Genomic DNA, 27,153 nt, shown 5'->3' on the forward strand with positions numbered 1-27,153 from the left:
ACTTAACCCTCATTTAACCCAGGGGTCTCATCAAGCACTTGTTGTTTTGACCCTAGTTATATTATTAACCCTTTCACAAGAGTTTACCCTTTGGGTAAAAGCTTTATCCACTGGTTAATCTTTATTAACCCTAACCACTCTCCTAGGGTGACCCTCATGTCTTCTCAAGCATGTAATGCCTCTTACATCTCCTCTCAAGCCTCCTCTTGTTGACAATTGTCACCATTTCATTGGTGAAAATTGTAAACATGTATTGAGTAACTTTCAATTCTAGCCCTTGTAAGGATTATTTAATCTTAACCATCCATTTCTCTATTTTCTCTATAAATAGGACTCACTTTCTTCATAATGCATATACAAGTCTTTTATGCATCTACACTATAGTCTAATTTCATCAAAGCATCTTGCCTCTATTTGTTAGAATAGCAATTTTAAGCATTTAGAAGCATTTCATATTGTTAAATATAGCATATCCATGTTAGTATACCATGTTAGCATAGTTTGTTAATATCCTTACCATAACTTCATCATCATAATAGCTTAGTATCATATCTTAAACATATCATATAGAACTTCAACATATCATATAGAACTTAGATGCATTCATGCACATAAATCTTTATCACTTTGGTTTTGCTCTAATTCAATCCTACAATATGGCCCTGACTAATTTACTTTAGCTTTGCTCTAGTTCAATCTTACAAGGCTCAAGATAAGATCATGATTGCAAACAATACACAAACTCTCAAACGCTTATATCTCAATAATCACAAATCCCTTTGGATCCAATATCAAATGCTAATTGTTTTCTCTATTACACCACTACCTTAGTTATAATCCAATTTCAAGGTATAACACAATCTTTGCCACTTTTTATTTTCAACGTATGTTAATTTAAAATTACTTAATCAGATTCACCTAATTAGTTAAGTTTAAATTACTTAATCAGATTCACCTAATTAGTTAAGAGTAACTTCTTATCTCACCTAGGGCCTTACTAGTTTTAATTGATTGTATTCCCTTAATAACCTTGCATATAGTTGGCGAGGTGGTTTATTTCCTCAACGACTAGAAATTTGTAATATCTACATGTACATATAAAACCACCATTTAATTCCTCCACACCTGCGCATCATAAATGGAGTTGATTAAAGAAATTGGGAGAAAATAGTGTGAGGAATTGGCATCCTCACACTACCATCAATGTGTACTAGTTTAAAGTTGATGCATTCTTTAAATTTTTCACATCAAATGTCTTTAACATCCTCACTCTAACATCAATGGATATTAGTGTAACGTTAAAAAATGCAATTTTAGAAACTAACTTACTCGACTCTTCACCTTTTAAAGAATAGTCCATCATCCAAATGGCATATTTTTGTCTAATATTTGCATCCAATCAATACGTTAACTAATTATGAGTCCCTACTCTCCAATTGATCAAATCTCAAATTTGAAATCTAATTTCTTTATCCTGATTCAAAACTAAAACTACAACGTCCAAATGGCATATTTTTGTCTAATAGTTGCATCCAATCAATACGTTAACTAATGAGTCCCTACTCTCCAATGGTCAAACTCCAAACTTGAAATCTAATTTCTTCTATCCTTGTTCAAAACTAAAACTACAACCTTGAACCTAATTCTAACCACCACATGCCAAATTCGCCTACAATTACAAATCAATTATTAAAAATGAGCCCAAGTTACCCACTTCCAACTAGTTTGCATGCAGAGCTGGTGTATAAAAAGAGAGCCTTAATTTTACATCATCCATGAATGAAGGAGCATTATCATTTGCCTAGCATTACAAGAGCATTAATCATCAACATCTACAATCATATGAACATAAGCGTATGCATTTTTTATTAGCTTATCTTCCAACTTGGACCAAATCATTGACTTGGTCAAAGACGCTCGACTGAAACAAAAATTTGGAAGCTAGCCAACTTCACTCCCCAAAAATAAGTTCCAACGATGCTTTTTAGCAACACCATTTCCAAATAAAATAAGCAAACATGAGTTTGATGAGTTGACGTGCAAAGTTGAAAGCCACAGAAAGAGGTTCAAAGCTGCAGGTGCATTAGTCAGGGCCAAATTGTAAGATTGAACTAGAGCAAAGCTAAAGTAAATTATAGTCTATCAAAGCTTAACAGTTACAGATCCAATTTAAAAATTTGAATTTAATCATAATGCACACCACACAACAGAGCATCCATTTTTGCATTTATAACTGAGTTCACATATCCCCTCGTCAAATTAATATTTTATTTGTTTACAAAATTGAAAATTTCAATGTTGTTTTGACAGTTGCTTTATCTGGATTTATATATAACCGAGATAAATTACAGAAAGAACATTTTATCTCTATTCAATTAGCAGGGGCCCCATGGATACGATCTTCAATTATATATTAGTGATTATCCCTCGCTTGCAACATTCATTAAAATCCCTCTACTAGCATTATCATGCCTATGGTGTGAGGGAGCACTAGCTGATATCAGAAAATAAATATTTAATACAGAATTGAAAAAGTGATTTATATTGACTATACCTTGCTTGCAATGTATGTATATTGAAATTTTGTAACATATCGAAAATACTGTGTATCACCAACTTCGCATGAAAATAAAGGTTGACTTTTTCAAAATAATTCCAACATTTTAAAGCATGTATATGCATCAAATTACCAAATTTATTTTTTGGGTTATCAGTCGCGTTCAGTGATTTTAATTTTCTAACTAGACCTGTTCCTACGCAGTAACTGGGAATAAAGGATGACCCCAGGCAAAATACGGAGAATAAACAAAACCATTTTGACCTACAAATGAAAAAAGCACATCTAGTATCGAAACACTTGGTACCACTTTAAATCATGAAAATATTGAAGCGTAGCAACTAAACTACAGGGCATATCAAGCATGACAAAGCTTGTTCGTCAAAGAAAACAGATTTCTCCCAGTGCTTCCAGAACCATACGAATTGGTTAAGCTCAATTAATTCAATGTGTTATTGATAATTAATAATTATCCACTTAGTACAACATTTTCAAATCTATTAAGAATAGACAAAAGACTGCCATATTCAAATGGACAAAGCACATCTTCAGGAGAAAACTGCTCAATCAATTTAGCTAAAAACAAGAATTCTTCTTGTGCTCATAAAACTACAGTTAAGCTGCCTCCATACAGTTGACATTACTTGGCTTACAAGCAGTAAACCTTGCACATTTTACAAATAATACTGAATAAAAACTTGTTATAATAAATTATAATAAATCAAAAAGAACATATACATAGATGAATTAGATTCAAATTTTCTATCAGAAAAATAAGTGTTGAATGAACGAAACAAATTAGATTTTCTAACTTGGGCAGGCATACATTGCTCAGATGGATTGTTTCTTTTACTTAAATTTACATCCTGAAGTCCAACACACAGACTGTGTTATTCGAGAAACAAGCTGCAACTTTATCTCCTTCCCTATTCCAGCATACTTCAAAAATTCCACCACTACCTCTATATGTTTTGACAAGGCTTCCATCCTTGACAGACCAGATATGCAAACATTTGTCAAAAGACCCACTTGCCAGGTATTCTCCATTTGGGCTAAAGGCAACTGAATATACAGGTTCACTGAATTGACAAACATCAAGAGGATAGAAAATGTCATTCATGGTATTCTCTATATTGTAACATTTGAAAAGATACAAAAATAAGTTCTCAGGCTTCTTCAACGTTACCAAGCTTTGTCAGGCTTTTGACATCAAAATCAATAAAACAAATATAGGACCAAACAACAATGTTACTGCAAAACACAATTGCACAAATTTTTTGACTACAAAAGAATCAGAGGAAAAGAATCAGAAGGGTGTAAAGAATTTGCTTACGAATGACTAGTCAAGCTACACAACGTGTTTCCTTGCTCAACATCCCATAGTTTAATTGTTGAATCAAATGATGCACTGCACATCAAAACATGATTAGCACACATAGAGACATTAAAAAATAGGTAAAGAGATGCAAGCATATGAATTATGACCACAACACAGGTGAATCTTCTATGCTAGAAACTTTAGCCCCAAAAATAAAGAAACTTTAGCCCCAAAAATAAACAAAGCCATGCATTAAAGCATCTAGCCCTGCATTGGATGGTATTGATCTCCCATGGAAAGATTCTATTCAATACTTGCAATGCGCTAAGTCAGAAAGCTGTATGTCCCCAATTTGACTGGAGAATTCGTTGGTATTCTTAAGCCAGTATAACTGTTGTGCTTTGCAAGGCAAAAAAAAGGTGGAATACAAATACAAACAAAGCTTCCTACTTGGAAATCAAATTGTTTCAGGTCCCGAAATAAATTATGACCAATAACAGCTTGGGTTTAAATTTTGAATCATTGATGCAATGGTACAGTTTGACATGTCACTAACAAGCATTTCAAGCTTAAGTTCTCGAATTAGCCCTTGGTTTTGGTAAGCCTTAACTGATTCAGCACCATAATTGGTCAAATGATTGAACACATATGAGAGTGTGTTGTCACAACAAAAGTAAAATAAGATTACAATGCAAAATCAAAAAACCAAACAATCTATTAACTGCAGAAGGAATTTGCATGCATACGGGCCAAATGAGGAACATCCAGCCTATGCAGGGAATCTCTGCATCACAATCTACCCAAGAAAAATTCCAACCCAATAACTCACAAGATCTGATCAAAACACCAGCCTTCCAGCTTTCAAAATTTCAGCCCCTCATCCTTGAAAGTACATCCTTAAGTAACCAATCACAGTGATTCTTGGCCTTCATCAGCAAACTTGAATAAGAGATCAATTTTGCCCAGTGTCAATGAACAAGAAAGTAACGACCAATAAAGAAAGAGTAAAACTGTCACTGAAGAAGATGTCACTTCAGTTCCAGCCAGTTCTAGCCAAAGTTAACTGATTGCCTACATGACATGCTTCAACAAACCACAGGTCAACTGCATAAAAGCTACACTCATGATTGCAAAACATAGAAGATTTAGCACAAAGTTTTGTGCAGACAAAACAACAAGGTGCAGAGTCTCAGGACAAACAAAAGCCTGTGCAGAAAATTGAGCTACAATCTAAAAGTAGTTTACCAACTTGCATGGTAGTATCGAAGTCAGCAGAGGTTGTGCAGTAGCATGCACAGTGTATGCAGGCTAACAGGCAAAAAGTTCATGACCAAACACACCCAATCCAACTTACAACTGAGCAACCAACTGCATAGGGTGGCAAAATGGAGATACAGGGTTGCACAAGGTACAAAGTTGCAAAACTTGCTGACTACTCACGAGCCAAATTGCCAGGTGAGTTGCCCAATAACTAACCAACAAGTTTTTGTAAAACTCGCAGCAATTTTTACCTGTATAACTCACAAGCCAACAGAAAATATCATGATCTTTGTGTTAATAACTGGTCCAAATCCATATAAAACCTTTCTTGCCTGTAGTTTAAAAAACACGACTTTCACTTCATTTTCGCATGGGACTGTCAATTTGGGACATGAATCACAGAGATTATTTTTCTAATATTCTGTTTAGCAAATGTTGCTATGATGAATAAGAAGTTAAAAAACTTTATATGATATTTAAAACATTTTTATAATCGAAAAAAGCAATAAAACACCTAGTTTCATCCTTCAGCGATAAAATTGTGAAAATGGTGTGCACCATGAATGTTTGTGTTGTTTTGAAGGCGTTTTCTGATATTCTGTTTGGCAAATGTTGCTAAGATAAATAAGAAGTTAAAAAATTTATATGATTTTTAAAACATTTTTTATAATTAAAAAAAGCAACAAAAACACCTAGTTTCATCCTTTTGCGATAAAATTGTGAAAATGGTGTGCACCATGAATGTTTGTGTGGTTTCAAAGGCTTTAATTTGGGCTTGATGGCATTGCCCCCAGACGGGCCAGACCCCATGAGGGGTGCCCCTCAACCCCAATGGAGTTTTCACTCCCAAATCCCCACTAGTTATTGGAATTTCTTGTCAAATAAAAAAACTTGATTACAAGGAAGGGGAAACAAGGAATTGGTATCTAAGTCTTGAGTGTGCAGAGTTAGATGTTATTGTATTGCCAAAAATCTCTTTAGATGAGGCAACTCCTACCTACGATATTGAAAAATAAATTGAATGAATGATTCAATAATCGGATGATCTATTCGACAATATACAAGCGTATATAAAGAGATTACAAGGACAACATTCTAAATTAAGAACAAGTCGTTTAAAGTGAACTACTAAAAAGCTAAATGCTAAATAAAGCTTAAAAGCTAATTAACTAAAAAGAAAAAGCTAAAAGCTAAATAAAGCTTAAAAGCTAATTAACTTAAAAGCTAAATGACCATTAAACAAGGAACTAAATATAGGTGACTAAAATATAATTAATTATTCTAATACCCTCCCTTAATGGTCATTCTATCTACTAACTACCCTACAGAAGACACTACGGGTCTTTTGATCACAAATGAAAAGAACACTCTGATGTGGTGGAGACCCTCCCTGGATCTGAAAAGTGTTAATGACCAAGAATACCAAAAGCCATCCAAGTTAATGTAGCCTTCACACGCGAATTAGAGATCTGGCACATGAATTACTGAAGCCTGAAACAATGATTTTGAGGAAAAAATCAGCAAACCCTTTTGCAGAAGAGTACCAACTCCAAAACTGATTGCAAGATACCACGGTTGCAGATGTTCGCCCTGGCAGGTGCGACCCAAACTGACTGCAACAAAGCATGATTTTTTAGGAAAAAACCGTCAAACCCTGAAATGGGAACCCTTGAAAAGAGAATTTACGATTTTGAGGAGAAAATCGAAAAACCAAGAAATCTGAGGTTACAAATCATCGTTTTTGTGGAAAAAAATGATAAAACCCAGATAACTAAAATCTTACGCGAATATCGCGGATTACAGATGAGATAATTTTTAAGGGAAAATTATAAACCCTACGAACAATTTTTGAAGAAAAAATCGTGAAAACATAATGATTTCTTTCAAAAAAAAAAAAAACTCCAGGTTGCAGGCCCGAAAATCTCTAGAACTCTAAAAAAAACATGAACTGCTGCCCAACACAGAAATTTGCCCACAAACCAAAAACCCTCAAAAAACCTTCTAAAAAGCAAAATCGTTTTTTTTAATAAAAAAACAATAAATAAATCTGGAAAATACTCCAGAAAGAAGGGCATGAATTTTTATTAAAAAATTCGCCAAACTTTAAAGAATCCCATTGACCCGCTCTGATACCATGAAAAATAAATTGAATGAATGATTCAATAATCAGATAATCCATTCGACAATATACAAGCGTATATAAAGAGATTACAAGGACGACATTCTAAATTAAGAACAAGTCGTTTAAAGTGAACTACTAAAAAGCTAAATGCTAAATAAAGCTTAAAAGCTAATTAACTAAAAAGAAAAAGCTAAATGACCATTAAACAAGGAACTAAATATAGGTGACTAAAATATAATTAAATATTCTAATAGATATGGCTAGTGGAAGTGACATTGTAACTCATTTGGAGGTTGATATTAATTTTTAGTCTATGATGTCTATTAAACACTAATTTTGATTTATATATGATGGAAGTCAGTAATCTGTTATAAAAATTTAGTAACATATATTTTTGAAGAATTATTTTAAAAACATATGTACTAACTGTTGAGTTAGTACATGAGTTTTTGCCCAGTCCAGGGTTTTTAAAAATTTTGTGCCTACCCAGTAATTGTCTAGTCCAAGCTATATAACTATGGGTTACACAATCCAGTATTCTGCACCTCTTTTGCTGCCTAGTATGTTTGCAATGCTCAACAAAACTTCTAACATCCTTATAAAAACTAAAGCCAATAATACTTCTCCAACACGGTCTATGTCTTGTCTAAACCACTTACTAAAAGGGGGCCAGGGGGTTGAATCAGTATAAGACAAACTTTTACTTTTTCAAAACTCAACAAGCATAACAATATCAATTGCACAACATCATTCACATAAGAACACAAGATTTACATGCAAACCCTTTCAAGAGAAAACCACAGCAAAATATTACTTATATAAAAACTCTTTTACAAACTTTGTACGCACCACCTACTGGAGACACTAATCCCCTCCTAAATGATTTGTAGGAACCAACCCCCAATGCAGACACCAATCCCCACAACTGAGCACCAACTCAGAAAGAGACACCAATCTCTTTTCATAGGAGGCACCAACCTCTCCAACACGAGGCACCAACCGCAATCATAACAAAGTCTTTGTCTCCCTCAAAACCTGCTCTAACCAATCTACTCCTTTGAAATCTGATATAAATCATCTTGAAAGGTCAGCTATAATTCTGCCTTAAATCACCTTCATAATCTGCTGCTATAAATCAATTAAAAGTCTGCTCATGAGATCTGCATACATCTGCCCATAATATCATCATAAATCTGCCCATAGAGTCTTCACAAAGTCTTCATAAATATGCCCTTTTCTCTTTCTTAAATATGCTAAAATATATTTTCCAATATGCTTCATTACTCTACTCCAAAATCTGCTCTTATCTTCTAGATAAATCTGCTCTAAAATCTGAATGATATTCTTTTTAATTGCTCGCATTTATAACTCCCATCTCACCTCCGTTTATTCATCATATGTTTCTTCAAAAGAATGCAAACCTTCACAAAGGAGGTCAGCCTTAAGTTTATTTTCCATTCATTAAGGGAGGTGACTAAGAAGTGGGTCGGACATATATTAATCTTCATTGTTGCTTTATTGGAATTGCTTCTTCTTCATCTTAGAAATCTGCTCCTTAACATGTATTTAATTGCTGCCCTCTAATTGCTTGTTGATCACTTAACATGGGTGGTTGTCTTTTTGTGAATTGTGTGATTGACCAGTACGCAAGATTTACTGTTATATTCCAAAGGGGGTCAGCCACCATTAATATGTCATCATGAATATGTTTTGGATCGGCCAGCAATCAATACATTTTTCTTTCATAGTCAACCATCATAGAAAAGATGTGAGTGCTGTCATGAGGTTGGCCAGCAAATATGTATTATATAGATCTTCTTCATTCATACTTATGTCTCCTTCATCCGTTCCTTGTTGCACATAATCAAACCAGGAATCATAATTAAGCAAACTCTTCTTGACGCCCTCCTCATATTGAAACATCTTCTTACCATAATAACATCTTCAATACATTCTCTATTAATGACAATACTCTTGAATGAATAATACTCTTTCCTTTGATATCAATGACTACAATATGACTACAATATTTCCAACAAATTTAGCCTCTGAATTCAGCACCATGCAACTCATGAATGAGTTTTTCCCTCATCAAACCATGTGAGATACATAACTTATCCTTCCTAAACATGTATCCCTCCTACACCAAGTACTCGGCATATGGCCCTTTAGCTCCAACCCACGAGTCTATGCATGCATGCCATGCATTTACAAAAGTTGGATCTATGGCATACAAATCCTTCATTTCCATGCCTGCTAATTCAACACTTATCAAGGACCCGAACGCTTGCCTCCTAATCAACCAATCTACAAGTTTGTCTTACAAACACAATGCTTCAAAATAAAAGAGTAACTTTAAAGATATCCTGCCCAGCTAATGTGCCTCTAATTAAGCTTTGCTTGACTTTTAAGGAATCTCGACATGTTGCACTCCTAAGGCAACAAGCAATGCCTCTATTTGTACAAAGACTGAACTATAGCATAGAACTCCTAGTCATCAGCAAAATATTTCTGCCTAGCCTCATTCAATTTCTCGCTAAAAAACACAGCTGATCAACCTCCTAACTGAACACAATACCAATCGCAATTCCACTAGAATTACCAATTGCAATTCCACTAGCATCACAATCCACCTAAAAAACCTTTATAGAATCATAGAGAACCAACATAGGCACCTTTGTCACATTTTTTATTCAAGACTGTAAAACTTGGCAGCAGAAATCATACAACTAAATCCTCCCTCAAACAACAAGTGAAGGGTCTGCAGATCTCATTTAATTCTTGATGAACTTTAATTCGAAGCTCACGAGACCTTGGAAGCTCCTAATCTCTACTGCACCAAGTGCCTTGACCTTTTCAAGGACCACATTCAATACCTCTTGAGATATGACAAATCCCAAGCATGTAAGTTCTTTCTGCAACAAGATACATTTCTTTGAGACAATGTGCAACTTTCCCTTTCTTAGCTGCAAAAAGACTTGTTGTAGGTGCGCAAGATGTTCCTTCCTCATCTTGTTACACCAAAATATTATCCCAAGTAAACAACCACCAATTTGCCCAAAAACAGCTCCAAGTGTTTGTTAGATTGTATGGCATCATTCACACAAAAATGTATCATATGACACCTAGACAATTCATTGGGTTCCAATCACCGAAACCAAAAACTATACTTGATCATGATCTTATTGTTCAGAAAAAATGAACTAGTAAAAAACTTAGTTATCTATTAACTGAAGGAAAGATTACATTTATAGAAATGAAAACTATTGTAGCTATTAATGATGTCTAACTACCTATAACTGCTGACTACTATAGACACCTAATTACAATATTGACCATTAACATTATATAGAATTATTATTCTAACGCCTTGCCTTAATTGTCAGTCTATCAAAAACACCAAGTTGCCCCTTGAATTTTACAAATTTATCTGGGCTTAGAGACTTGGTGAAAATATCTGCAGTCTGATCCGCTATCGGAACATACTGCAACTGAACTAATCTGTCTTCTACCAGCTTGCAGATGTAGTGACAATGAAGTTCAACATGCTTGGTACGTTCATGGAAGACTAGATTTTTGGCCAATTTGAGCACCCCTTGATTATCAATATACAAGGGAGAAGGACTTGCTTACAGCATCTGCATGTCAGAAAGCATTCTTCGGAGCCAAACTGCCTCACATGCGGCCTTAACTGTTCCCCGGTATTCAGCTTCGGTCGAGTAAAGAGCCACGGCCTGTTGCTTCTTGTTGCTCCAAGTGACAGAACCTGTACCCAAACTGAATACGTACCCAGAAGTGGATTTTTTGTCATCCAATGATCCTGCCCAATCTGAGTTAGTATCACCAATCAGCTTTGGATCGTTGCACTTGCCATACAGAATGCCATAGTCTTAAGTGCCTTTCACATATCGCAGCACTCGCTTTGCTGCAATCCAATGATCAGCTTGTGGGGCTGTCATGAAGCGAGATATGTAGCTAACAGCAAAACAGTTGTCAAGTCTAGTAGCAGTGAGGTAGATGAGGCTGCCTACTAGTTGCCTAAATTCAGTTTCGTCTACTGCAGGTGAATCAGATTTGGCTGATAACTTCAACCCTTTCTCCATAGGTGTGGAAGCAGTTTTACAATCTTGCATTCGAAACTTGTCAAGCAAACCACGGGCATACTTGGACTGCGAAATAAAGATATTGTCACCAGTCTACCACACTTCGACACCTAAGCGATAATGGAGAAGCCCCAAATCTGTCATGTCAACAGCTTGGCACAAGTCCTGTTTGATGGCTGTAATCAAATGTGCTGAATTGCCAGTAATGATCAAGTCATCCACATAGACAACAAGAAAAAGGATATCATCACTGGAAAGTTTAACATACAGATTAGTGTCAGAGCGACTGCGTTGAAAACCATGTTCAACCAAATACTGATCAATCTTTAAGTACCAAGCCCGAGAGGCTTGCTTCAGGCCATAGAGGGCTTTTACCAATCTGCAAACCTGATGTTCCTTACCAAGAACATTGAAGCCATGAGTTTGAGTCATATAAACTTCTTCCTGCAACTCACCGTTGAGAAATGCACTCTTAACATCCATCTGATGAAGTTTCCATCCAAACTGATGATGGAACTTTCTGATCTTCCACCAAGGAAGAAACCCATTGGCTGCAAATGGGTCTACAAAATCAAATACAAGTCTGATGGTACTTTAGATAGGTACAAAGCTCGTTTAGTTGCAAAGGGCTTTTCTCAGCATCAGGGCATTGATTATGAGGAGACCTTTGCTCCTACAACAAAGATGAGCACTATCAGATTAGTCCTAGTCATGGCAGCACAGTTTGGCTGGAAGGTCCATCAAATAGACGTCAAGAGTGCTTTCCTGAATGGTGACCTACAAGAAGAGGTCTACATGACGCAGCCTCCAGGTTTCAAGGTTGCAGGTAAAGAACACCAAGTTCGTAGACTGGTGAAAGCTCTCTATGGTTTGAAGCAGGCCCCTAGGGCATGGTACATGAAAATTGATAAGTACCTTAGTGATCAAAGCTTCAAGAGGAGTTCTTCACACTCAAACTTGTACATCAAAACTACTGACAGTGATATCATCCTTCTGGTCATTTATGTGGATGATTTGATCATCACCGGCAATTCGGCATCTTTGATTCAGGGAATCAAAGAGTTTATGCCAGTCTTTTGACATGATTGACCTTGGGCTCATGCATTATTGCCTAGGTGTTGAGGTTTGGCAGCAGCCTTCTGGTATATTCATTTCTCAGTCTAAAAAAGCTAGGGCTCTGTTAGACAAGTTTCGTATGCAAGATTGCAAGATTGCATCTACACCTATGGAGAAAGGTCTGAAGTTATCAGCCTAGTCTGATTCTCCTCCCGTTGATGATACTACATACAGGCAACTAGTAGGTAGTCTCATCTACCTCTCTACTACTAGACCTGATATCAGCTTCGCAGTCAGCTACATTTCACGCTTTATGACAGCTCCCAAGGCTGATCATTGGATAGCCACAAAGCGTGTGCTTCGTTATTTGAAGGGCACTACTGATTATGGAATTCTCTACTCTCAGAGTTCTAATCCTAGACTCCATGGATTCACAGATTCAGATTGGGCCGGTTATGTTGACGATAAAAAGTCAACTTCTGGATATGTTTAGTTTGGGATCTGGTGCCGTCACATGGACCAATAAGAAGCAGCAAGTTGTTTCTCTCTTCTCTACAGAGGCCGAATACAGAGGGGCAGTTAAGGCAGGTTGTGAAGCTGTCTGGCTTTCGTCGGATGCTTGGGGATATGCAGATGTCGCCAGCAGGACCAACCACCTTGTTTGTTGATAACGATGGCATTATCAAGTTAGCATGGAATCCAGTCTTCCATGAACAAACCAAGCATGTAGATGTTCATTGTCGTTACATACGGCAGCTGGTTGAAGACAGGATCATAGACTTGCAGTATGTTCCTACAGCGGATCAGACTGCAGACATTCTCACCAAGCCACTTGGTCCAGATAAGTTTGTCAAATTCAGAGGACAGCTTGGTGTAGTGGATAGATTAACCATTAAGGGAGGGTATTACAATAATAGATAGTTTCTATTTATTGTTAATGGTTATCTACTGTAATATTCTGTAAATACTTAGTTAGCTGTTAGCTAAAATAGAATGTTTCTATTCTTCACGATCGTTTCCTAAGGAAACATCGTCTTTCTTCTTGTATATAAAGATCTATTGATCTTTGTTAATTTTTATTCAATTATTTACCAATTACCTGTGTAATAGGTACATCTTTTTATTATTATTCAATCAGGTCGGTTGTATTTAAAAAAGGATGATAAAAATATATCGTATATGTGGAAGAGGCGTAAAAAAATTATAGGAGCTTGAAGAATGATGTAGCATTTTTTAAGATAAAAACAGCCCAATGACAGAGGTAGAAGCTGGAGATTTACGAAGTTCAATGATACGCATAATTTTGATCAGAAATGGTTTTTGGTGCAGATATGTGTTATGATGAACAAATGTGTTTCTCTTTATTGTGATTATATTCTAGCTGCTTTTGGGAGTGGTGTGGGTGTTAGAAAAAAAATTGATTCTTATAATGTGTAAGGGTATGTTTTTGTCAGAAGAATATTGATTTTTGAGTGTAGCTGTGTTGGGCTTTGAAGGTATATCCTCTTCATTTTGTGGGTTGTATCTGCTTCGTCCTGCTGAAGCAATGTGTGGTTGACAGAAACAAAGGCATTTTATTTCTCTTCAATATCAATTTTTAGCTGTGGTGTGTGTGCTAAAAAGGCACAAGACATATGAAGCATTGAGAATAAAGCATAGTGATTGTGTGTCAAATAGTTTTATTTTTGCTGTTACAGAGTGAGTGATTTTATTGACAAGAGTTTTCTTTAAAACTCTGTGTGGAAAGAAGTGTGGTGATTGTATATCGTGAATACTGGAAGTTGTGTTGTAGTCAGAAAAGAGTGTTGCAGTGCAGAAAAGTGTTGAGAACGTTGGATTGGATTGCATGAGCTAAAAATTTGAATGTTATTGATTCAATTAATTATCAAAATTATCTCACTTTAAGTGTATGTTTTGAGTTGGTGCTCAAACTAAGGTTGGTAACTTAGATATCTTGAGTTGGTGCTCACTTTAGTGTGCCAGGTTGGTGCCCTCTATAAGTTGGTGCTCATTTTCTGTATTTCAGAGTTGGTGCTCTTTTAATGAACAGATTTGATCCGCTGTGTTTTTTACAAGAAAGGGTTTTCCACATGAAATTATGTGTTCCTGTGTTGATTGCATATTTTCGTTTTTAATCTCTGTGGTTTGAAATTTTCAAAACTGAAAATACTGATTCACATCCCGGTTGAATACTATATGAATCATGTTGTGGCTCATACAGATAGTATCCTTGAGCTCACAAGATCTTTCATATTGCCAAATTTGGAAGTTAGTAAGATCGTATGGTAAGAGCTGAGCACTAGCACATACAGATAGTATCCTTGAGCTCACAAGATCTTTCATATTGCCAAATTTGGATGTTAGTAAGATTATATGGTAAGAGCTGAGCACTATGGAGATTCAGTGGGTCCAATTTATGGCTCTAAAAAACTAGAATCTTGTCCCTCAAACTGGTCCAAAGTCAATAGTTCATGGGAGGAAGAATGTCGCTGGCATGCATCTGCTGGGTGGATGTCAGCTGATTAGGATAATGCTATGATCATATTTTAAAAAATAAAACTGAAATTGATAAAGATCTCTAATTTCTAGAAAAATTAAATCAAAGCTTCAGTAAAACAAAAATATTCAACTGCTGCAAATAGCCAATGAAATCAGTAGCTGCTGAAAACCAAGACTGACTCTTTGTGTAGCTGCAAAAAAAAACAAGCTATTTAACAATACCAAAAATAGAGAAAGACGCCAACTCAAACCAAGTCCAGGACACCATAGACACTGTCTTGGCCAAGCACAATCATATCAATTGTGCACAGGAACTTCAAGTCATCAGAACTGTACATAAGAGCTTATTTCCCAAAGAAAACATTCTTATGGCATTGGGGTCTTTTCTTATTATAAATTTTCCCTGTAAACTTTTTACAATTTATTTTCCCAGGCTAATTTGTGTTTCCCTGACTACCAAAAATACACCAAATAAACTGAAATCCAAATGTACCCAACAAGGTACAATGCTTATCGCTCAAGTTGATTATTATTGATCATTGTAAATTTGCATTGCCCTAAGGGCCTAAACCAATTGTAATGATGAGCTGCAATATTTCTGGATCCTGGATCCTTCCATATTGCATCCTCCAATTGCATATCCTTCACTGGATGAAACCAGTATACCCAGACCACCAACTTAGACTGACTTTAGGAGAGGCAAAAGTGCTCTTGTTGGGTACCATATGACCTGTATCAAATAAACCTTGGATTTTTTTCTCAATTCATCATTGACTAGTTTCAATGAATGTAAGGAAGAACAATAACTAGTGGGGACCCCAGTTCCAACTCAATAATGTTTTCTTCACCTCTATTTGAAGGTAGGCCTTTTAGCAAGTCTTTGAAAGCATTTATATATTTGTCAACTAGCTGTTGCATTTCTTTCTTTTCTATCTGGATTTTGGGTTCCACTTTGCCATGAAAACCTTTCATACAATTATGTTGAAACATAAGAGTCAATATAATTCACCTTTTGCAAGCTGTCTGTCCAATGTACGAGTTAAAATCAATTTGTTTGCAGCTGTCAGAAGCCCCATAATCATAACTTGTTGTTGCCTTTACTCAAATTTGGTGTATATCTGATTTGATTCATCTGACTCAAAGGGGGCAGGACTCAACATTTTAGCTTACCATCTAATGGAGTCTTTCAATACATCTATATAGATAACAACTGCCATTCATGGACAGATTCTCCAGAAGCAAGCAATCTTGGCAATATTTGCTTGTATAGTGCGTACCTGTTCTTTGTTGCTTCATATTTTTGTGAACCAAGCTGTAAATCATTTTATGTGTAGACCTAGAAACCACCATAAAGTATAGTGACAACTTGAACCCATGGGCTTATTTTCAGTTGATCAAATGCAATATTCTATTCTTATTCACTCTCACCCATCTGCAATCAATTATATGTAAGCCCATGAACAGGTTAGGTGGCATATCAGATTTCTTCAAATTCTCCATAGGATTCAGCCAAAAAAGAGATCATAGCTTCTCTTTGCAAACCTTTAATCTATTCATGAACCCAATCAAACTTAGTAATTGGATTTTTTACAAGCAACCTTCAATCCATATGATATCTTCCTTGGGAATTATCATTTAAAATGATTCCTTTGATTGATCCACATTTCCATGGTGCCAGTTATCCTCTCATCAAATCTCCAGGTCTCCTATATCCTTCCTTTTCTATGCCATTCTCAACTCTGCTTTACCTTCTCATTTCTCTATTGGAATTTCAATGGCTTCCTCTTCTGATCATGCAAAATAATATCTCAATTACCATCTATGTGATGGCTACTAGAAGTATCCATTGTCAGTGTTGTGCCCATAAGGCCAAGAAAGTAGTTCTGATACCACTATTGTGATCTTAAACAGATTACTGCTAAAAGTAAAGATGAAAAGGCTAAACATATAACTGATAATGCTAGAAACAGATTTTTTTAACTTTTAACTGATAGAGATCTGACACTATATGAAATCTCAAAATTCTGAAGATAAGTTGAATCTGAAGTTACAGTAAATCAAAACTGTGCAGTTGCTAGAAATAAAAAATCAAATATGTAATTTTTGTAAAATCAGAGCTGATTTTTTCCTTAAGACTGCTCACTGGACAGTAAAACAAGCTATAAGTCTGTACCATTGCGGAGAATGAAGTACCTTTCCATCACATAGACAAGAACTTCCTGAAAGAGATACATATATCAACTAAGAAAAAAACTAGGGCAGTATGAATGTTCTCTTGGCCAAAACACAATCATCAGACCTGTGCACAACACCGTATTTCAAAAAACATTGTATTCTTACAACCATAGGATCTATTTTATAATGAATTTCCCCTTGCTAGTGGGACAATTAACTTAAGAATAGTGTTGTTTTCCTAACTAACTAAAAATACACACGATGGCTCAAACCCCAAATGTACCCCACAAGTTACAATGCTTAGTGCTGAAGCTTACTTTTATTGTGCAGTGTAACATACATATGTAAAATTAATAATTGCAATATATTATAAATCCAAGCTACAAATGGCCCCAAAATTGAACATAGCAAACATATTTTTCACACAATTACAAATATCAGAGAGAGCATATCTAAACACATGCAAATTACATACTAAGAACAAAAACATAGAAAACGTATTTTTCCAACAATTAGGAATACTGGAAAGAGCATTGAGGATTAGAAAGTTACCTTGCTAAGACCAACTGTTGATTAGGATTGCTAGTGCCAGGACCAGTGGGACTCCACTTGATAGTATAAATTTCCTGCAAACATTCAGATGTTTCAAATAAGACATTCCAAAAGCATAATAGTTAAAAGAGTAATAAAATCCAAGTTCTACAAACAGATGGTAACAGTAACACAGACCTTACTGTGCCCTGTGAGATCATGCAGACATTTGTCCTGCTTCACACTCCAAAGCTGCATGAACATTACGGACAATATTATGTTCCACATAAAATAAATAGCACAAGAAATGAGAAACCATAAAGTTTAAAGTTACTACCTTTGCAGAGCAATCATCAGAGCAGGAAGCAAGAAGAGACCCAGTAGGATCCCACTTGATGGCATTGACCTCATCCTGAAAAATATTCAAACAATTTAAACTTCAACTTGTATACTAGCATACTGCTGTGAACCCACAAAAATCTCACTGCAAACCCTCAGTAATCTAAAACCAAAACTGAGCAAGAAGTAGAGATTGAATCTGCTTGAAACTCCTGGCAATGAAATTGCAGAAAAGCTGAAACATTGTAAAATTTAAAATTTGAAATGCTATGAAGACAAATATCATCATATTTGTAGTGAAAATCTAGAGAAGCCCTATATATCTTAAATCTGAATATATATGAAAATAAATAAACGATACACTGATTTCTTAAACTGCAAAGAACTACAAATGTTGGGTGCATGCAGCAAATGGCCATTATTCTCCATCATTCAGACTGCCAAAGAGACCAAACTCCAAAACATAACTTCACATAATATAACCTCTTCTAACACCTGTTTACAGCTAATTCCCACTTTAAATCTCTTTTCTCTTTACATGTGAAATACTTTATGTTATATAAGAAGTGAACCCACCTATATGCTAATGTTCCCACAAATTACTGTTCTTTAAAACCTGGGATATTTATTTATTTTCAATAGACACAAAATGATTCACTAGTGCCCCTGCACACCCCTGCCCTCGTCTTGCTTTGAAGCAATTGTGTGTCAGATGTGTATTATATCCTTCTTCATGACTGTGCCCTACAGCAGGCATACACCCAGAAAATTAACTGCATTCTCTTGCGAGGTTTGGGTCAATGCTCTTTAGAGAAACTTCATGGAATATGTCAGAATTGCCTCCATCAAAAGAGGAATGCCCTTTCATCAACTAAAGGTATAACATCACCTCATATATGATAACATTGCTAGTTTAAGATGACAAAATCAGATCATCCATGAGAATAGATGTCTATAATTGAGCAGCTGGGTTGCCAAAAAAGAGCAATAAGGCCCTTTGTACCTTTCAAGGAATTTTAGTAAAGAAGTTTCCTTCTCATTTTAAGCCTAGCCAATCAAATTTGTCATGTCCCCTGTTTCTAATAACTTGTCGTATGGGTCAAAATGCCTATTTCCTATTTCTTGCATCTCCCTGGTCCAATTTTGTGTGTGTGTTCTTCCCCGTATTTCCCCCTATGTCCATCTAAGGTCACCATAATCTCTAAATATGGTGGCATTCTTCCTTGTCTAGGCACGCCTTTTAGTCTATAATATTTCACAATCCTGTGGATGTAAGAAAGGCCCTATAACTTCTTTATGTTTGTAACCCAATTTGAAATAGGTATCGATCAACGCAAATCCACATTTACAATCTATGTTTGTCAAATCTGAGCAAATGTTTTAATTTGCAGTTTATTCTCATTTGGTGAGCCACACTATAATATTATGGTTAGAGTTATCACATGAATGAAAGGATAAATTATGGATTTGTAAAGTAAATTAAAATATCATTACCCTAAAAATACTTACCCCAAATTATAAAGTCTGCAGCTGGTTTTAAATGATATCCCAGAAGGTTTAAGTATTATTTGCATTAATATCCATTTGGGATATTACAAAATTCAAGACAGACCTCGCCTGATCATGGGAATGGGCAGGTTGATCATTGGGCCAAGCCAAGGGCGGAGACAAGATGGAATCCACTGAACCAGGGCTGGGTGAAGGTAAATTTCAATAGGGAACCCGGGGCAATCGAGCGCAAGGTGTATCCTAAGAGACCAAAACCAAAACATGCTTCCTTTGGAATCTAAGAGACTAAACCATGGGAACAATAACGAGGCCGAATTCCAAGCAGCTTTGATGGTCATGGACCTGTGTCAAACTTTGAACTACAGAAGAATACACTTGAAGAGCAATTCAGAAATCACCATAAATGCAATTCAATGTCAAATGACACCAAATTGGAAGTTGAACAAGTTTTTTAATACAATCTAGAAGAGTTTGGAGGAAATGAAGAATTCAAAATTTTGCACATCTATCGAGAGGGAAATTCTATAATCAAATGTGCAACTTTGGAAGCTAAGAGACTAAAGCATGTGAAAAATAATGAGGCCGAATTCCAAGCAACCTTGATGGTCATAGACCTGTGTCGATCTTTGAAATACTGACGAATACAACTGAAGGGAAATTAACAAATCACCATAACAATTTGATGCCAAATGACACCAAATTGGAAGTTGCAAAAGTTTTTGAATCCAATCTGGAAGAGTTTGGAGGAAATGAATTCAAAATTTTGCAAATCTGTCAAGAGGGAAATTCTATAGTGGCTCAACTAGCGAAGTGGGCAGTTGATATGATGGGGGATAGATAGAGGTTGGAGTTTCTATATTATTTGCCATTCTTTCAAGTGATTTTGAAACTTGGAAATATTCTAAGAAACATTCCAAGAAAATCCCTGTAGCGTGCCATTATTACATTGGGCTTCAGATTGGTTTCCTTTCAACCTTTTCTTGCCAGCACTCAAACAACAGAAAGCAATAGCTTATATACTCTACTGGAAAGCAAATGTAATAAAATTTCCTCAGTGGAAGACAACATGGAGACACCAAAATGTCACCTCTTTGGAGAACTTCTAAAGATCAAATACTCATCACAAACTCTAAATGTTCACGGATTGTATATCCTATATTCCATGACAAACAAAACCAAACAAAGCATAAGAAAGTTAATTTAACAATGAATAGTGAAACATAAACTTGGTAAAATTTGCCATGCCGCAGGAAAAAATAACAAACCTGATGCCCAGAAAACGTTTTAATAGGTCGAGAATCACCAAGTTTACAAACATAGATCATCTTGTCTGTTGAACACGTGGCAAAGGACACATTGTTGCGCCAATCAACATCAAGAGTTGGTGCTGTGGAAAATAATCAAATCAGTATGTAGAAACAGCATTTAAATCTGTAAATATTTACCATGCCCATAAAAAGGATAACTACTAGAATTAAAAACTGCAAAACTTTTTCTAACCCAAAATATATTGGCAGATTTAACACAAACCAGAGTGAAACTCGAATTGCTGCTTGCATTCTGCTGTTTTGGCATCCCAAATTATTGCTGTTTTATCAACACTTCCACTGAGAAGACAGTCTCCTTTTTTGTTCCATTTAAGAGAGAAAATAGGCCCTCTGTGTTTGTTAAATGTATTCTTCAATTCACCTAAAGTCATAAAACAAGTTTAAACAAATTTGCAATAATGAATTTTGTAATAAAATCTGAAAGATGAACAATACGGATTCAAAAACTCAGAAGGCACATCAAACAACGACCAAATCAATTGAAAGAATGGCAAATAATATAGAAACTTAATGAGCCTTTATAAATGCTAAAGAACCCCAGTATTCTTACAGAGTTGTTGACATGTTTGCAACACCAGACTCTTGGTGTTTAACTCAAGCTACTATGGATGCTACAATCGATAAGAGAATGAACTTTTGTGTGCTTTGAATACCTTTCCATATAAGCAAATGAGCTTCCAAAACTGAATTAAAGCACATTCCCCTAGCAAACAGTCTCAATGGGTAGAATTCTAATGAACACTGACAAATGAAGATTGCACCCATTGCCATTCCCATGAAAATATGTAATCCGGTTCTGAGAGAAAAAGACGTTACACTGTCCTCATGTATTCAATAAAAATTTACCCATTGTTAATGAAAAGTGAAGTGGATAACCTACATAGACATTTCATTTCAAATTATCATAAATAAACAACCAGTAGGCTTTGGATGATAATTGTATACCTAGGAAAGAAATATAGATTTCAATAAAGTTACTGCATAGAAACAGTCGCTTGACAAAACTGACTTAGGACGAAAAAATAATAATTAAAAACCAACCTTACCATCTTTACTCCAAATCCTTGCTTGTCCATCATAAGACCCAGTTGCAAGTAATGTTCCTTCTCCCTGTAGCAATCCATTTTGTACAAAAAAAGGATTTTCAGAGGGCTTATTTGATAAAAACTGGAAACCTTAAACAAAATGAGCACAAGATCAATGCTTCTGCAATGCTATAACTTACATTCCAATCGAGGGTCGTAACATCTTTACTCTTCTCATTTGTTCTACCCTTAAAATGTTTCAAAACAAGAGCTTTGGGAGGTGTATTCTGCAACGAAGATCCGCATGGGCCATCTGCAATTGTCCAAATTCGAGCTGTTGAATCTCCAGATCTGGAAGAAATTGAAGAGCATAGTTAAACATAATTCCAATGATAATTAACATACAGCACAGCAAACAAGTTAAGAACAAACATTGGTTCTGAAAACATGTCTCAGTATAACACGATATTAGAAAAACTATGAGAATTTTTTAATGCATCCAAAATGTCACACACTAGCTAAAATGAAAACAGCAGAAAAGCATTATGATAGAAGCCTCCAAAATGCAAAAACGTCAATCTCCACACCCAATTTTGGAGAAACAAGATCCATTCTATCAGGCACACAGGCAGTATTTCCAAGATTGTGAAAATTTCCGAATTTTGGGGATTTGTAGAGTGCACAGACGAGAGAGCAAATTTTATATAGATTTGACTTTCAATTTTATAATAAAGCTGCTAAACATCATTAAGCCTTCTAATTCTAAATAGCTTAAGTTCAAATGACAATTATATCTATGACATTGAACATGTGAATTCAACATCAACCAACAAAACTTGAAAACTGTCCAAGCAAGTTGAGAATAATTGGTTAAAACATTCAGTTCTCATTGTGGAGACCTAAGTTCAATTCCCCATAGGAGGTGGTTTCTAAATTGTGACTCTTGATCTTCCATAGTAGAATTCTAAGTTGTCACTCTTGGTCTTCCATAGGAGGTGGTTTCTAAATAGAAGTGCATTTCTAAGCAGTGACTCTTGGTCTTCCATAGGTGATTTCTAATGTGTTTGCTTGTAAGGAGCTTGTATTTGTCTAATATTGATGCTCGTTTGAGCAAGATATTTGTAATCAATATTCAATTCAGAAAAAAAAAAAACTTTAACTACTACAGAACTGAGTAGAATCCTGAAATATAATATGAAATGTGTACATGAATAATATCCAGACTTCATGTGTAAACAATGGGCTGTTACAATGAATAATAACAAGACTGTGTTCCCTAAACATTTACATAATAACTCATAAACAATTAAATATGAAATATAACATAGCATAGCCATAATTATACATTGAAGCATATAGCGACAATTACCTTTGATAAACATGAAATCCAGTATGAAATAGTATAGATAAGGTATGACAACTATTTTTTCCCAAAAAAATTAATTAACTTACCCTGAAGCAAGCAGCGAACCAGTTGGACTCCATGCACAGATGAAAACCTGCATATCAGGAATCAAACACATTTATACATTTAGCAGCATTGAATTTTACTTTTCACAAATGGAAAAAGCTTACTGCTCATTTCGGAGAATGCAAACCTCAGAGGTATGTCCTTCCAGAATAGTAACATCTGAACTTAAAATCTCATTAAATGGGCATGAAGATGTAGCAGTTGTAATTTCCATTGGTTCTGGGCCTGAAAAAACAGGATGCCGAGAAAATAAGATGCAATCTTGAAATGACTAAACCATTGAAGAGAAACCTATTCTAAAATGTGTCTTTTCAAATACAACGGCACAAAATGTCCCCCTATAGTAAAGGAGCAGAAATATCTATGATACAAATGCAGTAAATAACAATATTGACTGTGTTAATCATACAGTAGGAACATAAATCACAGAGCATTTGATTTATATAAATAGTAAATACTGCAATGTGAATAATATTCTCCATTGACTATTGAGTCTTGACCCAGCTAATACACTGCTAGATATAAATCATAACAAATTCTCAGTCTTCCCCAAGAAACAGACAAATGAAGGTAGTTGCAAACAAGCATAATTAAGTTTCTATTCATCTAACGTATTCGAGCAAATAGAAATCAACAAACATCATCTGAATATCCATAGCAAGAACTGTTAGTTGAAACCCGTCAGAATGCAACCAGCTTACCTGCCAACACCCTAGGCTCCTCAACTTTAACCTTGACTTTTTCTTCTCGTTCACGGTCTTTCTCTTTCTCAGCATAATCCTCATGTTCCTTTTCCTTCTCCTTCTCCTTCTCCTTCTCCTTTTCCTTTTCTTTTTCCTTATTTTTCTCTCTTTCTCGGTCCCTCTCTTTTTCTAGTCGTTCCCTTTCTCGATCTCTTTCTTTCTCCCTTTCTTGTCTTTCTCTCTCTTTTTCTTTTTCCCTTTCACGCTCACGCTCATGTTCCCGTTCACGTTCACGTTCTCGTTCTTTTTCCTTTTCCTTCTCTTTCTCTTTCTCTTTCTCCTTCTCAAGTTTTTCTCTTTTCTCTTTTATCATTTGTCGCAACTCGTAAACATCTTTTGTGATCAAATCCAATGGTTGCAACAGAGAGAAATCACCATCCACATCTGTACCAGTCTGAGAGCAACAAAGTAAAACATTTTTATTATATGAAGATGAAGGTTGTGATGAGATGTAAATAAGGTAAAAACAAACTTCACCTCTATACTTACATTGGTCAGGTTTGCCTCCAATTCTAAATATTGTAACCCTTTTTGAACGAAGGACACAAGCGCACCAGGAGGGACAAGGTTGCCATCTATAGGATTTTTGTGAATGCCTGCTTCATACCCTAGCGTAAAAGCGGCATGAATAAAACCTGAAAAAAATGCCAATCATAGTAACAAAATAATGTAAGAATTTAAATACATAGACCTAGAGGAAAAATATAAAATTCCTCAAGAAACACACAATACATATATCAATCAGATCTATACTGCAGGTAGAAGCAGCAAGCTAGAGATGGTCACACAGGAAAGGAGTACAAAGAAAGTCCAAATAGATGAGAGAACCAAAATCCAGAAACAGATATTCCATAATAATTTTGCACCATTAACCAACAAGCACATTTTGCTGATATGCTTTTCTAACAAAATAAAAAATCCATGCCTGGGATAAGAAAAGTTGGATTTAAGAAAATTAAAGTGGTCACATGACGAGTCCTTGCCTATTTATGTAAATTTCTACAACTAGAGATTCAAATCCAAAGTTCCAAACTTTACTGAAAATTCTAATTGACATGATATGTTTTGACTTTTTTTAGTGATGTAGCATCATAATTAATGAGCTGGAAATTATATTGGTTAATCTAGAATGATGCAGTAGAACTGAGTAATATGTTGTTTGGCAGTAAGTTCACATGCTTGCAGGAAGATTTTATGGGTTGTGAGCTTCAGCTACCTATCAGTGCAATGCATGGCCTTAATGGCATTATCAGTACCAAAATTTCAGTCAATCAAGAAGCCTTGTTTTAAGAAATATTTTCTTTCTTGCTTATGGCTATGACACATTATTTTTCGGCCTCAGCTTTAACTGACGAAATTGCATCAGTAGCAGCTCTTCTCAATGTACCTTTGATGTAATGTCCCCCCCTTTTAGGATATTATTTAAAATAATAGAATTCACTCAAGATATAATAAGAGTTTTACAAGGATTGCAATCTATATAAATATATTCAAGTTAATAAATCATACCACAATATGTAAGTTGATCAAATCATGAATTCCCAGTAAATACCTTGCAAATCTGCTTAGCTAAACAACCCAGTCCCTAACTCAACAATGATGAAACCAAGGACCCCGTCCCTACTTTGTCAAAGTTAAGAAAAAGACCCTCCAAACCCTAGCTCACCCCGTGAACCAGGACCCTGTCCCTAGATTGCCAAAGGGTAGGAAAAGACCCTGTCCTTCCAAAGCTTAGCCCACCACATGGGCCCAAACCCCATCCAGTTTGCAAGTACTGACTAGAATTCAAAATTGACGACTTGGTATAGTAGCTAGACTATTACTGTCTGAATAATATTTCTTGATGGATTGACAATCAATCCCTTGAATAATATTTGAATGTTCTTAGGAGTAATTCTTGAATGAATTTATGAGATTATAAGTATTGTTGAGTGTATTTCTGGAATTCTCCCTTGAATCGATGAATTGAATTATACATTGATGCTTGATTGATTGTTAATTGATTTATGTCCTGCTGTTCTGAATTTATCTTCTGAGTTGATGATTTCTCAGATGAATTATGCTCCTCTTTTATATCTTCAATTGATGGAAGAGTCACATCTTTTCATCCAAACTGTGGCCCTTGCAAGGGGTACACCTCCTCATGAACAAGTGCTACCTTTATGTTTGTTTTGATTATTATTTCAGATCTTTTTGGTAATTGCCACCAATAACCTTTCTTAACTAAACTCAGTCGGCCTTCCCCTTTTAAAATAAATCAGAAAGGTAAGTTTTGCACATGCATATCAGCTTCCATACAGTCATTTTGCAAAAAGGATATACACATACATCATAGACATTTAAAAATGAAAATGTTCAAAAAAACTCTTTCTATATGACTGAGCTGATTCATTCAGATTAAAAAGGCAGGTGGTTAATCTCCAGAAAAAAGATTGTGGGCATCCACACAACTTTACACAAGCTTAAAATGATAACAAAACACTCTCTTGGGTTTAGCAAACTTGGCATATCCCAAATCCTTCAAGACAACTTTTGACAAACATAAATGTTGTACAAAAGTTTCAAGCAATTATACAAACTCAAAATGTATAATTTCCAGCCAGTTCTGAAAATCCATGTTCTATTCACAATTGAAATAGGGCTAAATTACCATGAATTGAAATAGGGCTAAATTACCATGGCCTACATTAAAGATTAAACAGATACCTATAGGATTTCAAAAAAGATTCTAAAAGCATCTCACTTATTGCATATTCAAAAAAAATTTGTCACTGTGCTCTTAAGTTTCTCGCTGAACGCTTTACACCGCCTGCTACTCTTGTTAGGGCTCAGATTACATTTCCTATAGTCCAGACTCCTTACTAGGGTTTCGTCAATGCTAGACTCTAAATAGTATTTTTTTATTCTAGGGCTTCATTTTTACACTGCCATGTTCCAATGAGTCAGATTTTAGATTTCACTAGACTCCAGTTTATTTTCCATTTTGCTATAGTTCTATTAGGGTTTCACTTAGCGTTTTGCTTACTCAAGGCTACAATTTATGTTACACCCTCCTATATTTCAAGCAGGGTTTCAGTCAATTTTTAACCTTTTTCACAACTCCTGTCGACAGCAATA

At 35.5% G+C, this 27,153-nt stretch overlaps 1 protein-coding gene across 1 annotated transcript in view; it reads right to left on the reverse strand.

Annotated features, from left to right (window-relative positions):
• Window positions 1-3,244: 3,244 nt before the first annotated feature.
• LOC131028849 (WD40 repeat-containing protein HOS15) overlaps window positions 3,245-27,153 on the reverse strand; it is a 28,773-nt gene continuing 4,864 nt past the window's right edge. The window contains exons 2-14 of the mRNA XM_057959219.2: window positions 24,526-24,671; window positions 23,995-24,430; window positions 23,421-23,518; window positions 23,275-23,321; window positions 22,023-22,173; window positions 21,844-21,907; window positions 21,000-21,158; window positions 20,735-20,856; window positions 17,959-18,033; window positions 17,820-17,873; window positions 17,643-17,716; window positions 3,891-3,965; window positions 3,245-3,636 (exon numbers count right to left, since the gene is read on the reverse strand). Coding sequence (XP_057815202.1) covers window positions 3,417-3,636; window positions 3,891-3,965; window positions 17,643-17,716; window positions 17,820-17,873; window positions 17,959-18,033; window positions 20,735-20,856; window positions 21,000-21,158; window positions 21,844-21,907; window positions 22,023-22,173; window positions 23,275-23,321; window positions 23,421-23,518; window positions 23,995-24,430; window positions 24,526-24,671 — 1,721 coding nt within the window. The 3' untranslated portion in view covers window positions 3,245-3,416. The remainder of the gene's footprint in view (window positions 3,637-3,890; window positions 3,966-17,642; window positions 17,717-17,819; window positions 17,874-17,958; window positions 18,034-20,734; window positions 20,857-20,999; window positions 21,159-21,843; window positions 21,908-22,022; window positions 22,174-23,274; window positions 23,322-23,420; window positions 23,519-23,994; window positions 24,431-24,525; window positions 24,672-27,153) is intronic.

The sequence above is a fragment of the Cryptomeria japonica genome, chromosome 5, assembly GCF_030272615.1.
Source record: "Cryptomeria japonica chromosome 5, Sugi_1.0, whole genome shotgun sequence".
Taxonomy (NCBI): Eukaryota; Viridiplantae; Streptophyta; class Pinopsida; order Cupressales; family Cupressaceae; genus Cryptomeria; species Cryptomeria japonica.